The 14,293-nt window shown below is 51.2% G+C and overlaps 1 protein-coding gene across 1 annotated transcript; it reads left to right on the top strand.

Annotated features, from left to right (window-relative positions):
- The first annotated feature begins 2,456 nt into the window (after positions 1-2,456).
- HAUS5 (HAUS augmin like complex subunit 5) lies at positions 2,457-12,458 on the top strand. Its single transcript, XM_019710679.2, has 19 exons — positions 2,457-2,616; positions 3,333-3,395; positions 3,484-3,516; positions 3,636-3,660; positions 4,269-4,374; positions 4,454-4,613; positions 5,710-5,779; positions 5,861-5,943; positions 6,458-6,515; positions 6,670-6,794; positions 6,981-7,044; positions 7,155-7,285; positions 7,462-7,624; positions 7,827-7,907; positions 8,008-8,153; positions 8,411-8,522; positions 8,605-8,737; positions 10,710-10,842; positions 11,015-12,458. The coding sequence occupies exons 1-19, from the start codon at positions 2,519-2,521 to the stop codon at positions 11,130-11,132; spliced, it is 1,902 nt and encodes a 633-aa protein (XP_019566238.2). The 5' UTR covers positions 2,457-2,518; the 3' UTR covers positions 11,133-12,458.
- The last annotated feature ends 1,835 nt before the right edge of the window (positions 12,459-14,293 follow it).

The following is a 14,293-nucleotide window of genomic DNA, read 5'->3' as shown; positions in this document are numbered from 1 at the left end:
AAGCAGAGAACTACAGATGACATTAGAAGTTTCATAGGATGAGAATTTTATAAGGGACAATGAAGGTTTTACAGATGAAAAGTACGTGTTAAAGTATTGAGTGAGGGTCTTCTTAGTAGGGTGTTTTATAGGCGCAAAGAGAGGGTTGATTAGGTGACAGTGAGGGTGTTATAGGAACAAAGTGTGATAGTGGATCAGTTAAGGTTTCAGGGAGCACAAATGAGAATCATGAGTCAGTAAAGGATTTTGGGGTGGGGTGGGGACAGTGGACAGTGGAAGGAGCCAAGAGAGACATGCTGTAGAGGTCTGCAAGGCAGTTATAGAGGAGGTTATAGGAGACAAGGAAAGGGTTACAGAGAGTAATTATAGGGCATAGGGGGACGTGGGGGCTGGGATTTCTAGGGGACAGGGAGGTATTAACAGGGGTAGGGAGAGGTTAGAAGGGACATGGCTGGAGTTAGATAGTCAATGAGTTTTAAAGGGGGGGGTCAATGAAGAATTTATGGGAGACAAGGAGAGATGTGTTAGTGTGAAAAGGGAAGTCAGAGGGGATGATGGAATCCAGAAGCCATACTAAGTCATAACCCACTCTCTTTCCCCAGGCGTTTGAAATTTTGCCTGACAAGCCCCCACAAGATTACATGTGCCTATCGATTTTGGCCTTCTTCCTGTGTTTTCCCATAGGCATTGTAGCCTTGATCTTCTCTATCCAGGTGGGAATCTGCATCATGCCAATCCTTGCCCTCCTCTCCTTCTCCATCCTGGCCATAATCCTGACTCAAATTCTTCCTTGTTTCCCAGCTTTGGGTTCAGGTCCTCACCCTACATCCATACAGTTCTATGGTTTACTCCCATGCAATACCTGTTTAAGCCCACCTATTCCGGTTCTACCTCTCCCCTCAAATCAGACAAGGCACAGCAACAAGTGGAATGAACGAGCCTTGGCAGCTGAGACCTCCCACCAAGTCTTCTACATTGCAGGCACAGGGATTGTTATGGGAAGCCTCATCATACTCATCCTTTTGATTTTCTACATGATGGACTTATTTTCTCGGTAGCATCCTCTACAGTTCATGAACAAACCAACAAATATATACAACTGTGTTACTTAGCTTGGCTCTAAGTATTCACTTGGGCCAAATGGGACTGCTGCTCTTCACTGTCTGGAGTGTCAAGTGTTGTCAACTTGAGTGAACAATTTGAGGTGGTTGATGGGGGAAGGAAGTGGTTGTTCAGGCAGCCCACTGGACCAGAGCTCAAGACCAACCTTTGGACCCTGCCAAGAGATGGGGGCCATAAGAGACAGGGGAGGGCAGCCTCCACTCCTGCCAATATTTGTGCATTGATGCCAGAAATCAATTTATGTTGACCAAGGACCTTGACTATGCTGTCTGACTCTAGGGACATAGTAGTCACCAGTTAAGTTCCAACCGCACTCCCTCTTAACTTATAAACCAGAGCGGAAGGTAAATATATCACCAGATGGTTACAGTCCCTATTTCAAGGTCTTCTCCACCTAATGCCCAACCCAGAGCCCAGGGACTCATGCTGAATGGGCCCCCTCTACAGCCAATCAACCCCATACACTCAGGCCCCTCCTATCTGCTCCATAGCCCTACTGTGGTCCAGCACTGTCCTCGGCCCCCACTCCTCATCCTGCCCCACGCTCCTCCCTGGGTTCCCAGCTTTAGTGTCACTCCACCACCTGCCTCACCCCCCATTTGTTTATTCAACAGCTATTTAGAGAGTCAGGCTCTGCACTGAACACTGAGGACAGACTGTTGACATAGGCAAGCATGTTGAATAAAAGGTCCCTGAATGTTGCCACTTTTCAGGGCTCCATCCGAGGCTGACTGTGCTCTCCAGAACTCTAGCCCTAGTATCCAGTGCTTTCTGGGGCACCCCACAGACCTCTTACATGCCCTGTGTCCCAAATTGACAAAACCCTGCTGCTTGCTTTCTACCATCCCTACCTGGTGATGTGTCTATGTACCCCACTGAACTGTGAGCTCCCTAGCATGGAGACTGGGGCTGTCTCAGCCACTGAGGTGACCCCGGCCTAGGGGTCATGAATGTTATGGAATGGTAAGGACAAATGAATCTGGAAGAAAGCATGACAGGGACATACTAGGTCATGGTATCCCTTACTCAGACCTGCGACAAGAGCAGTAAGTTTGGCATCTCCTCCCCTGGTTCTCATCCTCCTAAGATAAAAGTCCCATTTTGTCAAGAAAATCAAGAGAGGCATTAGGGACGTTTTGCCTCATAGGGAACAACTGGTAGTGAGAGGAAGGGTGCAAAAAGCATGTGAGCCCCACCGCTTTTGCACGCCCCCGCCATCGTCTTTCAACCGGACCCATTCTGGATGAGTGAGAGATACAGGACAGCTCCTTGCAGTTTGGAGGCCCTGGTCTACCCGGCAACCGATGATGTCACTGTCGGCGCGCTGAGGACGTCAGAGCCGGGCGCCAAGCTCGAAGAGGGTGCGGGAGGCGGCGGAGGCGGCGGCGGCGCTGTCATGGAGTTAGTGCAGGAAGTGCGGGAACTGGTATGCTGGGCGGCGGAAGAGATGGAGGCACCCGAGGCAGCCCGAGCCCCCGAGTCGACGCTGCGCAGGTGAGGGCCGCTCTGGGAGTGAGGACTCCCCATGCTGGAGATAATGTCTCTGGGAGAACCCCATCTTTACTGAAGATGCGCCTTCCTCCTCCTTCGCCCCAGTGACAATAACCCCTAAGGGCGCACCCCCCACCCGCCCACCCCCCGTGTAGTATATATCTAGGAAGAGAATGCTGAATTTGAGTCAGGACGTCCTGGCGGTAACCCCTACACTCCATCCCCACCCTTGAGACCACCCAGAGTGAGGTCCCTGGCACCAGGGAGGATCGTCCATGATGCGTTAATGAAGCCCCCTTCCCGTGTTGTGTTTAGATAGGATCTCCTGGGTAAGGCTGTCCCTGCAGTACCTCGCCACCCACCCCACCCCCCCAGCCGGTGAGGACACTCTGGAGTCAGCAAACCCATTCGAGATTGAATCTATAGGAGTGATGGCCCGCATCCAGTAATGAAAGCCCTTCCTGGCAGTATCCCCCCACCCCCACCTCTGGAAGTAACTGGAAAGAATCCCAGAAGAAAGGGAGCACCCCACCAGAGAATGAAATATCCCCACACCCAGTGAGAGGCCCACACTCTCAGTGACCCACCCAGGAGGGACTATCTTACCGCAAAAAGTATGAACCCTCCGTCCCCCCAGAAATGAGATTCCTTAGGAAAGACCGTCCCCCCCACCCCACCCCGAGAATGAGGATCCTTCTACCTGGGTGATGTCCCCACAGGTTGTGTCTGGGCCAGGGCGCTGACATCTGGGCCTATGTCTTGCGGCACGTGCACAGCCAGAGGTGAGCCTGGCTGCATGAAGGAGGCTGTGGCAGGGAGGGGACACAGGCATGTCCCATAGTAACTCTTCCTCCTACCTTTGCACTGCAGAAATGTCAAGAAGATCCGGGGAAACCTACTCTGGTAACTGGTCCTCAACGCTCTCCCTTCCTAGCTTCCCCAGTCCCATCCAGCCCTGTCCCCACCTTCAGCCTCACCCTGGAAGCCCCTGTCATCCCCTAACTCTGGCCTCATTTCCTCAGGTATGGCCACCAGTGCAGTCCAGAGGTGAGAAGCATGTGCTACAAGATTTTTTTTTTTCATCCAGAAAGAGGACTTGTAGATCTTCTGCTCTAGGCCCCCAGGCTTGTGTTGGGTGACGCTGGGGACACTGACTCACAAGACAGCCCCAATCCATGCACTCAGGGTTTACAGTCCAGAGGGAGACAGTCAGGAGCTGGGAGTGGGGGGGCATAGACATGAGGCATCAAAGTTGGTGAGGGAAGATGAGAGAATGGACTAGTTTGGGAGAGATACTGAGACCAGTGTGGGACCCAGTCAGTATGTGCCAGGATCCCAGGTGACATCTAGGGGGAGGCTTCCAGGAGACCTCGGGACTCCTAGCTGTGGGGCTCACTGGGACAGAGATGTGGTATCATCAGTACAGAGACGGGAAATGGGTTGGGAGGCTGATATCATTCTAGGAGGAAGGAGGGGGGCCAGGAGAGTTCCCTAGTGCTCTTCTGGGGCTAGAGGTTCAGACACATTAACAGCTTAGGAAAGACCCTCTACCACACCCGCAGGCAAGTGGGGAGCCTGGTGCCCCACAAAGCACAGCCAGGCCAGGCCGAGCCCCAGCCAGGCTATGTATCTCATCTTGTACCTGATCCCACCAGGTATGTCGGAAGCTGGAGCTGGAAGCTGCTGTTGCCCGCCTGCAGGCAGAGATCCAAGAGTTAGACCAGAGCCTGGAGCTGATGGATCGAGAGAGCGAGGCTCAGGGTGACCCATGGGGCTGGACAGATGGGCAGCAGAATGGAGGTTGGGGAAGTACTGATGGCCACCCCTGTTCCTCCCACAGACATGGCCCTGGAGCAGGCTCTGCAGGGCATGCAAGACACCCAGCGGCGTGCTCTCCTCTTCCGGGCACAAGCTGGGGCCATGCGAAGACAGCAGCATCGGCTCCAACATCCCATGCAGTGGCTACAGAATCAGCTCAGGCGCCTGCAGGACATAGAGAGGTGAGCCTCAGGTGCCCAGGGACCAGCCATCACCAGGCTGGGTAGACAGACCTTTTCCTTAGAGACCCCAGGACTCTGTCCTGACCCCTTCTTGAGTTCCAGATGTCTGAGCTCCACTCCTTAGGTTTTAAAGTCCGTGAGGCCGTGAAGTTTTGTCATCTCAACCACCTGTATTTCCAGTGCCTAGAATGGTGCCAACTGTATATCTAGAACACCAGTGTTGGAAAAGAAGAGTAAACAAGGGAAAACCCTGCCCTCATGGAGCTTACACTCTGAGGCAGAGACAGATGGTAAACTAGGAAGTAAACACACCCTAGAATTACAGGTAGAGATAAGTGTTGTGAGGGAAAGGTGACATGATAGAAGGTAAAAGGGAGGTGCTCTTCTAGGTAGGATGGTCAGAGAAGGCCTCTCTGAAGAGGTAACATTTGAGTTAGGGAAGGAATTTCCATGAAGAGGGGACAGCCAGATCAGAGGCCCTGAACTTGGGATGTGGGGACAATAGCCAGGAGGGCAGTTCAGCTTAAGTTTCATAGGCAAGAGGAACAGATTGGAGAGGTGGACAAAGCACCATGGAGGCATGGGAATTCTACTCTGAGGCTGAGTTCGTGCCCTGGCTTAGCCAGTTACACCTGTGTGACCTTGGGCAAAATGTGTGCCTCAGTTTCTAACATCTATAGAATGGGAATAATATCTGCTTTATAAGGTAGGCATGATAATTAAGTGAGTTAAGTCATGCAAAGTGCTTAGAAGAGTTTGTTACCCATTGCTGTTATTCTGAGGGTGATGAGGACATATCATATTGTCTTTGAGGATTTTGAGCAGAACAGTGACTTGATCTGTCTAAGGTTTTAACAGGATCATTAACTACTGGGTGGAGAACAGACTGAAGGGGGCAAGAGCAGGCAGACCCGTGAGGAGGCTAATGTTGTCATCCAGCCAGATGACAGTGGCCTAACTTTGGAGGTGGCCCCTAAAATTCCAGGTCAATGATCCCTGTGACTAGCTTTGCTGGCAGCAGGAGGGGACAAAGACATTAGTTCTCCCAGCTCCCTCCTTCCAGGGACCCCAGCCCCAACTGCACTCCTCTCTCCAGGAAGGCCAAAGTGGATATAACCTTTGGACCCTTGACATCAGCAGCCCTGGGCCTAGAGCCTGAGGTCCTGGTAAGAGTCCTGGGTCATGGGGGAAGGGGTGGGGACCCAGGTGGACCCCTGGGTCCTCCTCATGCCCCATTCTCTTCCCAGGATGATGTCCGAACAGCCTGCACCCTCCGAACCCAGTTCCTACAGAACCTCCTGATTCCTCAGACCAAAGGAGGCAGCATCCTGTGAGTGTCCCCCAGCTCCCAGAAACCCTGGAGAGAACTTGGGCTTTGGCAGGAGTTACGTACTTGGCTGTTAATTCCTCAGACACTGGGCCTCTGGGCTGTGTCAGCCCTAGGGCCTTCCCTGACAGGGCTCCCAGGTGAGGAAGAGGTGGAGACAGACCCATCACAGACAGTGACGACCCAGGTGGTTAGGGCTATTGGGGAAAGAAGCCTGAGGGGCTCTGGGTTCCCAGAGGAGACACCTGACCCAGTTAAGGACACAAGAAGGATGGGTTCTGTAGTGAAGAGACTTAGCAAGGGTAAAAGGTTGAGTGGGTTTTCCAGGCAAGCAGCATATGTGTAAGGGCCCAAGGCCAGCAAGTTGGTGTAAGTGGGGAACTCGAGTCTAGCCAGCATAGATGAACTTGGTTTGCTCGTCTGTAAATTGGGGGCAGTGACAGCTCCCACTTTGTAGAGTGGTGGTAATCACTGATGTGTGTTGTAACATTCTCTGTCCCTTCCCCCAACCCCACAGAACCCCTCAGGATGACCACTTTGGAACTTCCTACCAGCAGTGGCTTAGCTCAGTGGAGGTGAGGAGGGCTCTCAGAAAAGGCCATGCCCACTGCCCCATGATCAAACCTCAGGATGCCAGGACTTGATTCTTTATTGCAGCCTGGTCCCCATAGGGTCCGAGCTCACAGCCCTGCCCCCATCCTGCCCTGACTTCACCCCTCCCTCTACTAGACACTGCTGACAAGCCACCCTCCAGGCCATGTCCTGGCCGCCTTGGAGCACCTGGCTGCAGAGCGGGAGGCAGAGATCCGGTCCCTGTGCAGTCCGGACGGGCTCCAAGATACAGAGATAGCCAGGTGTGAAGTCAAGTGCTTCTGTAGTCAGGCAGCACGGGTGATTGGGTGAGCTGGGACAGGGTCAGGACCTGCTCATGAGGGTGGAACTGAAAGCAAGGGACCGAACCCAGGTGGGCTGACATTGGCTGCCCTCAAAGGTCCAAGCAAGGAGACAGGCTCCTCTCAGCAGTGTCAACCCATCCCTAGGTCCGAGGAACCAGACCAGTCAGACTCCAGCCAGGCCCTGCCGTCCATGGTGCATCTCATCCAGGTGACCCGCAGGCACCCTTCCTAGACTCCATCCCCTTCCCATCCCAAGACCCACTTGATCCCCTCACCCCCAGGGACGATACCCACCCTGACTTTGTACCTGTGCCACAGGAGGGCTGGCAGACTGTGGGTACACTGGTCACCCAGCGGGGCCCGCTCCTGAAGGAGCATCAAATTCTGACCCGGCGTCTCCAGAGCCTGAAGGAGGAGGTGGCAAGATGTACCCCCGGATCCAGCGAGAGGTGAGGGGGCTCCCTGGGCAGAGGCCTCTGGGCCATCTCTCTCCTTTTTCTGCCCCTGTGGTTCCGTCTGCCTCCCAGCTCTGTGTGTTTGTGGCTCCTACAGATCTTATCTCCCCACCTCCACCGTGAGTCTTAGTCAGCTTCCTGTCCTTTGCTCTCTCCTGCTTGTCCCCCAGGCAGGCATTGCTGCTGGAGCTCCGGAGCTGTGGCCTATGGGCAGAGCTCAAGGCCCTGTGTACCCAGAGCCACGAGCTGGAGGAGGCGGTTGTGCAGCGGCAGCTTCTGCTGCAGGAGCTACAGGCCAAACAACAGCGGATCCTGCACTGGCGCCAGCTGGTGGTGAGAAGTGGGACTCTGGGAGAGATGGCAGGGCCTGGTGGTGGCCAAGTGAGGCTGGGAGCCTTCTGATCCAGAGCTGGGCCTCCTGGTCTGGGGTGAGGCCCAGGGTGAGTGTCTCAAGAGGAAGCAGGACCTGTGCAAAGGGGAGGGCAGAGCCGGAGGCTGGGAGGTTGGAAGGAAAAGCAGTTTGTTTCGGTTCCAGGAGGAGACACAGGAACAGATCCGCTTGCTCATCAAGGGCAACTCAGCCAGCAAGACACACTTGTGCCGGAGCCCCGGGGAGGTGAGCTGGGATTTGGAGCGACGTCTGGGTAGGACCCAGTCTCTTAAGGAAGGGGCTGGTGCCCTCAGGCTGTCCCTCCCATCCCTTTCCTACCCCACAGGTGCTGGCTCTGGTTCAGCGAAAAGTGGCACCCACTTCGGAGGCAGTGGCACCACAGAGCCAGGAGCTGCTTCGCTGTCTAGAGGAGGAGGCCCGGCATCTGCCCCACCTTCTGCTGGGCACCCTGCTTCGGCACAGCCCCAGAGGGTGAGACTAGGACCAACCCTCCATCCCCTCCCAAGGATGACTGTCAGTCCCTGGGCCACTCCAAAACAATAATCCCAGACCCCCAGTTTTCCCAGGCTGCCGGACCTCACCCTCAGGTCCTCAGCCCCACTCTGGAATCCTAGTCCCCAGACCCACCTCCAAGTTCCGGGGCCTCCTGAGCCCACCTCTCAGCCCCCAGAGCCTCTGGAACCAAGCTTCCCTCTCAGTGTCCCACCCAACCTGGACTCTCCCCACAGGTTGCAACCCCTGCCCACAGTCCTGCCATCCATCCACCAGCTGCACCCTGCATCCTCAAGCGGCTCCAGCCTCATAGTGCTAAGCCGCATGCTGGGGTTACCTCCAGGGAAGGTGAGTACCTGTCCCCTAGGTGAGTACCTGTCTTCCCACTCCTACCCCTCCCGAGGTGACTGTCCTTCACCCCTCCCTCCAGGCTCCAGAGCTGCTCCTTCCGAAGGCCACCTCTCTTCGCCAGGACCTTCTGTTCTTCCAGGACCAGTGGAGTCTCCGATGCGGGGATCTTCTCCACATGAAGACCAGCCTACCTCCAGGACCATCTACCCAGGGTAGGCCTGCCCATTCCCAGGACCATCAGCCTCCAGAACTGATCACAACGCCCACTGCTGACGCAGATCCCTGTGTGCTTTAAGCATGTTCACTAGTTGCATCTGTGCAGCAGCTCCTGGGGTTAGTGCTGCCATTCTCCCCGTTTTACAGACGTAGGACCTGGACGCAGAGGCCTTGGTAGCTGCCCAGATGGCAGAGCTAGGATTTGAATCCAGGCAGTCTGACTCCTGATGGGCATGTGCTCTAGGTGACACTGCCCACTAATTGCCAAGTACTCCTTTGTCACCATCCAATAGTATACTTGAGTAGTTAAAAACTGGGCTATGGCGTTAAACTACCTGGATTGTCTTCTCAGCACTATCTCTTCTTGTGTGATCGCCCTGTGCCTCAGTTTCCTCCTCAGTGGAGTAAGCATAACAATAGTACCTTATAGAGTTGCTAGGAAAATGTAGATAGGGCACTGAGCAATGCAGGGCGTGCAGTAAGCGCTCTGTGTCGTGGGGAGATTGCGATCATTTTGTCTACACATGCTCAGTCTCTTCCAGTCCTTATCATGAGGAAAGTTAGGGGTTATTAAGATTCAGTTTACAGATGAGGAAACTGAAACTCAGAAAAGTCATTCATTCCTAGATTTTCTCAGCAAGCACTCACTGAGTACCTACCAGATGCTGGCCCCAAAAGCTCAGTGGGGAGAGAAGTGAGAATGGTCCAGCCCCAGGGGTGTCCCGATGGTAGAGCAAAGAATCAAAGAATTAAATAGAAGAGGTGAATTGATGACAAATGAATCGGAGTGCCATCAGCAAAGTAGGAAGAGATCACTTTCCGGCCTTTGAGTTTCGGGCTCCCTGCCTTCCCCCACTGCCATGGGCAGGGAGTGGTGTGCGGGAACAGCCCAAAACCCACACAGCTGCGTCCAACCTCAGGCGCATCGTGGACTTTACATGTCCCAACAGGACTGAGTTCCCTCTGTTCCAAAGCAGTTTTGTTTTTCTTCCACCTGGTTTCCTTCCCTCCATAAATGACTCTACCCTTCTCATCCAGGGGCCAAAGCCAGAAACGCAGGAGTCATCCTTAATTCCTCCCAGGCCCCTAGCCAACCCCCCTCCCACAACCTGTCAGCAAGCCCTGTGGGTCCCATTTCCAGAGTGCTCCAATCTTCCCTCTGCCTTAGTATCCTGTGGCTCAGGTAATGATCTGACCACAGAAGCAGCTGTAGAAAGGGCAAGTGTCATGCCCAAGATCACGAGGCAAGGATGGGTTGGAGTCAGGATTCAGGCCCAAGGGGTCGAGCACACTGCAGGTCTGCACTTGCCCCGAGCTAGTCTGTTTGGGGCCTGTGGCGGGAGACTACACCTAGTCACAGTCCCCAGGGGGAAACAGCACTAGCGTGCAGAGCTATAGCCATATGAGGAGAAAGCCTTAGGGTTAAGAATGCTGGGAAGGGCTTCCAGGAGGAAAGATGGTCCCTGGGGGGTAGGTGAGGTTTTGCTCAGGAGCAGTGAGCAGCAACCATATAATGCAAACCCTCAAGCACTAGGCTGCGGAGATTAAACTGTCTTGGGTGCACTGGGAGCCTTGGAGAGTTCCATGCAGGAGAGGGAAAGGATCCGGTTTAGGTTTAGGCTTCAGGAAGATCACTTCAGCTACCACGTCCAGGATGGAGCAGAGTGGGAGGCTGAGGCCTGGAGCCTAGGAGGGAGGCTGGGGGGTGAGTAGGGAAGTGGGAGGAAGCTGAGGGAGGGGCCACAGAGATTGATGGTCTGTCTGGGAGGCAGGTGTCCAGGATGAGGCCTGGGGTGGGGGGTGGCAGTGGGCTTTCCCTTGAGATGAGGACCTGGGAGGAGGGAGAGGTTTGGGAGACATGCTGAGGTTAAGACTAGGTGACTGGAGACTTACGTGGTGACCCATTGACTGCAAGGCACCACGGAACCAGAGGACTCAATGCTGCCTCCTGGGCTTCTTAACCTGCAGGGCTGCTGCAGATCTGGGCATCCCAGGAAAAGGAACAGAAAGAGAATCTGGGACAGGCTCTGAAGCAGCTGGAGAACCTGCTGAAACAAGCGCTGGAGAAAATCCCCAAGCTGCAGGGGGTTGTGGGAGACTGGTGAGAGCGGGGACAGGATGTGGGGTGGGGCTGAGCTGGGTGGCACAGGCAGAACTCAGGGCTGGGGAGGAGTGGGGCAAGGACACTGGTGATAGCCGGCCATGGTGGTGTGGGGAGGCCAGTGAGGGCCTGGAGGCCCATGCCTTCCTTCTGACACCATCCCCGTCCCCAGGTGGGAGCAGCCAGGCCAAGTCGCCCTCTCAGAGGAGCTCTGCCAGGGCCTGTCCCTGCCCCAGTGGCGGCTGCGCTGGGTCCAGGCCCAAGGCACCCTGCAGCAGCTGTGCAGATGAAGAGGGGGCTCAAACACGAGTCGAGAGCTTCACATTTGTTCACTCAACACTTCCCTCAATATGGAAGAAAGCTTTACCTGGGTGTGTCAGCCCATTGTCTCTACCCACACCTGCCAGCCCCCTCACAGGCTGTTCTGCTCTTCCTCTCAACTGCCTTACCCCTGTCCTTTCATCCCACCGAAGCCAAGAGAATGGGGTACTCTGGACCCCACCCCAGGTCCCCTTGAAACTCCTCTCATCACTTTCACCCTCAACAAAAAAGAATTGAGTACCTGCTCCAAACACTGAGGATTCAGCACTGAACAAAATAGACAAAAGTCCCTGCCTTCAGGGAGTTGTCGTTCTAGGACAGGGAAGCAGACCACTGACAAGATAAGTAAGCAAAATATCTAGTATGTTGGAAAATAACTGCCATGGAGAAAAATAAAGCGGGCTGTAGGAGGAGCAATTTTAAATAGAGGGCTACACAGCAAAGGTCACCAGGAAATGCCATGCGAGGCGTGCAAAGGCCCTGAGTGCAAATGTGCTGGTGTGAGGGCTAAGGAGACAGTCCAGCTGCGGGCGGGGGGGTGGAGAGGGGTTAAGAGCTGCCTTCTAGTTTTTATAGCTTCTTTTACACTTAAATCTCTGAGCCGTTTGGAATTTATGTAAATGGATCCAATTTTGTCTTACTTTACATATATCCCAATAGCACTTATTAAAACACTAAGAGCAGTGGTTGTTGCCTCTGAAGGAGTGGTGGGTGACAGGGATCAACCAAGGAGACAAGGAAACTTTCTACAGTTGTAAATATATTAGTTGACCCTTGAACAAGGTGGGGGGTTAGGGGTGCCGACCCCCACCCAATTGAAAATCCACATATAACTTTTGACTCCCCCAAAACTTAAAGTAAGCTAGAGAAAATAATGTTAAAATCATAAGGAAAATAAAATACATTTACAGTACTATTATTTATTGAAAAACAATCTGCATATAAGGCGACCTACACAGTTCAAACCTGTATTGTTCAAGGACCAACTGTATGTGTTGAGAGTGATGGGGTTACGCAGGTGTGTACATTTGTCAGAACTCATCTAGCTTTACTTTTTAGGTCTGTGCATTTCACTGTGTGAATTACTCAATTTATAAAGTAAAACTACCCACCTAAACTTTATAAAAGTAAAATTTTAGATGATTTGAGATGCCACCTTTTCATACACTAATCACTCATTCCATGAGTAATTGGGCTGTATCTGGGTTTTCTCCAAGCTGTCTGTCTGAACTGCGTGTGTCATCCCTACAGTGTTTTAATTATACAGGCTTTGTAATACATTTTAGTATCTGAAATGGCTGGTTGTCATCTTCTTTTTCAAGGTTTTGATGTCTCTTCTTGCTATTTTTTTCTCCCAAATGAAATGAAGTTTATATCAAACTTGCTTGGTTCCAGAGTAAATACAAACACATATGGGAGTTTTATTGGGGTCGCAGTAAGTTAATAAATTAGGCAGATTTGATATTTCTATGATCTTGAAACCTAGCTTTCCACCTCCTTTCTCACAACTCTTCACTTGGCCTCCAGGCACTCTCACTCTCCCAGTTCTGCTCCGAACCCTGGCTACTCTTACCCAGTCTTTATACCTATGCTGTGCTGTGTGCCGCCTGAGTGTCCCCTCTTCTCCCTTTCTTCATCTCAGCTCCCACCCCCCACCTCCCTATTGAATATGAGGGTCCTTTCCCCACTCCCTGCTCAATTTTTCTCCGTAGCACATCTCATCTTCTAATATAGTGTGTTTTACTTTATCTTTCATTGTTCCCCTCAAACAGAATGTGAGATCCATGAAGGTGAATTCCTCTATAAATTAGAAGTTGAGCAAACTTTCTGAAATATGATTCAAAACTCAGATGCAATAAGGGGAAGTATTGACAAAAACAAACTTTTTGCATTTTGGAAAAAAAAATGAGCAAAGTAAAAAGAAATGACAAATTGGGAATAAATTTTTGTAACTTATACCCTAAAGGATTGTATGTGTATGCGCACACATGTGTAATATCAAAGTGGTAAAGAAAAACTCCCAAGTCCATAGGAAAATGGGCAAAATATATGAATGGACAATTTTCAGAATATCTGCTCAAACTCAATCATAAAAAAAAAAGCAGATTGAGACCACATTTCAATACATTTCTCATCTATCAGACTAGGGAAAAAGGAAACCCAAAATTTTGGCAGCTCACTCTGTTGACAAGACTATGGGAAAACAGCACTCCGCTATATCAGTGGACATGCACTGTGTAACAACACATGGAAAAATCTCCAGCAAAACTACATAGGCGTTTACTCTTCGCCCAAACAATCTTACTGTTAGGACTCTATCCCAAAGATATACTAGGTGACATAGAAGTGTGGCACCTTGTACGAAACAACTAGACTGTATTCTTCAGAGGGTGGGGACTGTTTTACATTAAAAGAAATGTGACAACCAAATGCAATGCAGGATATTGGTTGAATCAGATTTTTTTAAATGTGTTTTACAGTACATTTTTGGGACAACTGGGGAAATTTGAATATGGGAATTTTGTATATTAAAAAATATTGTATTTTTGTTACATTTCTTTGGTGAGATAATGGTATTGTGATTATGTGGGAGAATGTTCTTAGAGGATGTGTTCAAGTGTTAAGGGTGATATCTGCAACTTTCAAATAGTTCAGGCCAGGAGACAACAAGGCAGAAAGGAGAGGAATGGAAGCCCGACATCTCTGCATGTACATTATTTCATACTTTTGACTGTGAAATGTCTGATAATTTTAAACAATGAAAAAAAGAAAAAAGAAATCCTTTAAAAACTCAAAACAACCTGGAATAAATGAACCTCATTCTATATGAAGTTGGTGGCACAACTGTTTTAGATAAGAATTGTTAAAACACTGGTTTCATTTGATGCCTCCAGTGGTACATAGATCTTAAGAGAAAAAGAAATGCAATGAAATCTTAAACTGCATTCAGTAGTCTTATTGTTCATAATAATACTGGTATTTTTATTTTGAAAAAATATATTACAATTTTGAGACTCTACATTATACATTTTGACATTATATATTAGACTAACCAAATAAGTAGCTTTGGTAATGTTACTGGAAATCAAGATTTTTAATAAAATCAAAGAAGTAAACACCTCGCAATCTT

This window comes from Rhinolophus sinicus, linkage group LG11 (assembly GCF_036562045.2).
Source record: "Rhinolophus sinicus isolate RSC01 linkage group LG11, ASM3656204v1, whole genome shotgun sequence".
Taxonomy (NCBI): domain Eukaryota; kingdom Metazoa; phylum Chordata; class Mammalia; order Chiroptera; family Rhinolophidae; genus Rhinolophus; species Rhinolophus sinicus.
The sequence above is the reverse complement of the archived record's forward strand: the minus strand, read 5'-3'. Positions and strand labels throughout refer to the sequence as shown.

Coding starts and splice junctions, on each gene's coding strand:
- HAUS5 (XM_019710679.2), top strand. CDS start 2,519: ATGGAGTTAGTGCAGGAAGTGCGGGAACTGGTATGCTGGGCGGCGGAA. Junction 4,614..5,709: donor CGCCTGCAGGACATAGAGAG/GTGAGCCTCAGG, acceptor TCCTCTCTCCAG/GAAGGCCAAAGTGGATATAA. Junction 7,286..7,461: donor ACCCCCGGATCCAGCGAGAG/GTGAGGGGGCTC, acceptor CTTGTCCCCCAG/GCAGGCATTGCTGCTGGAGC.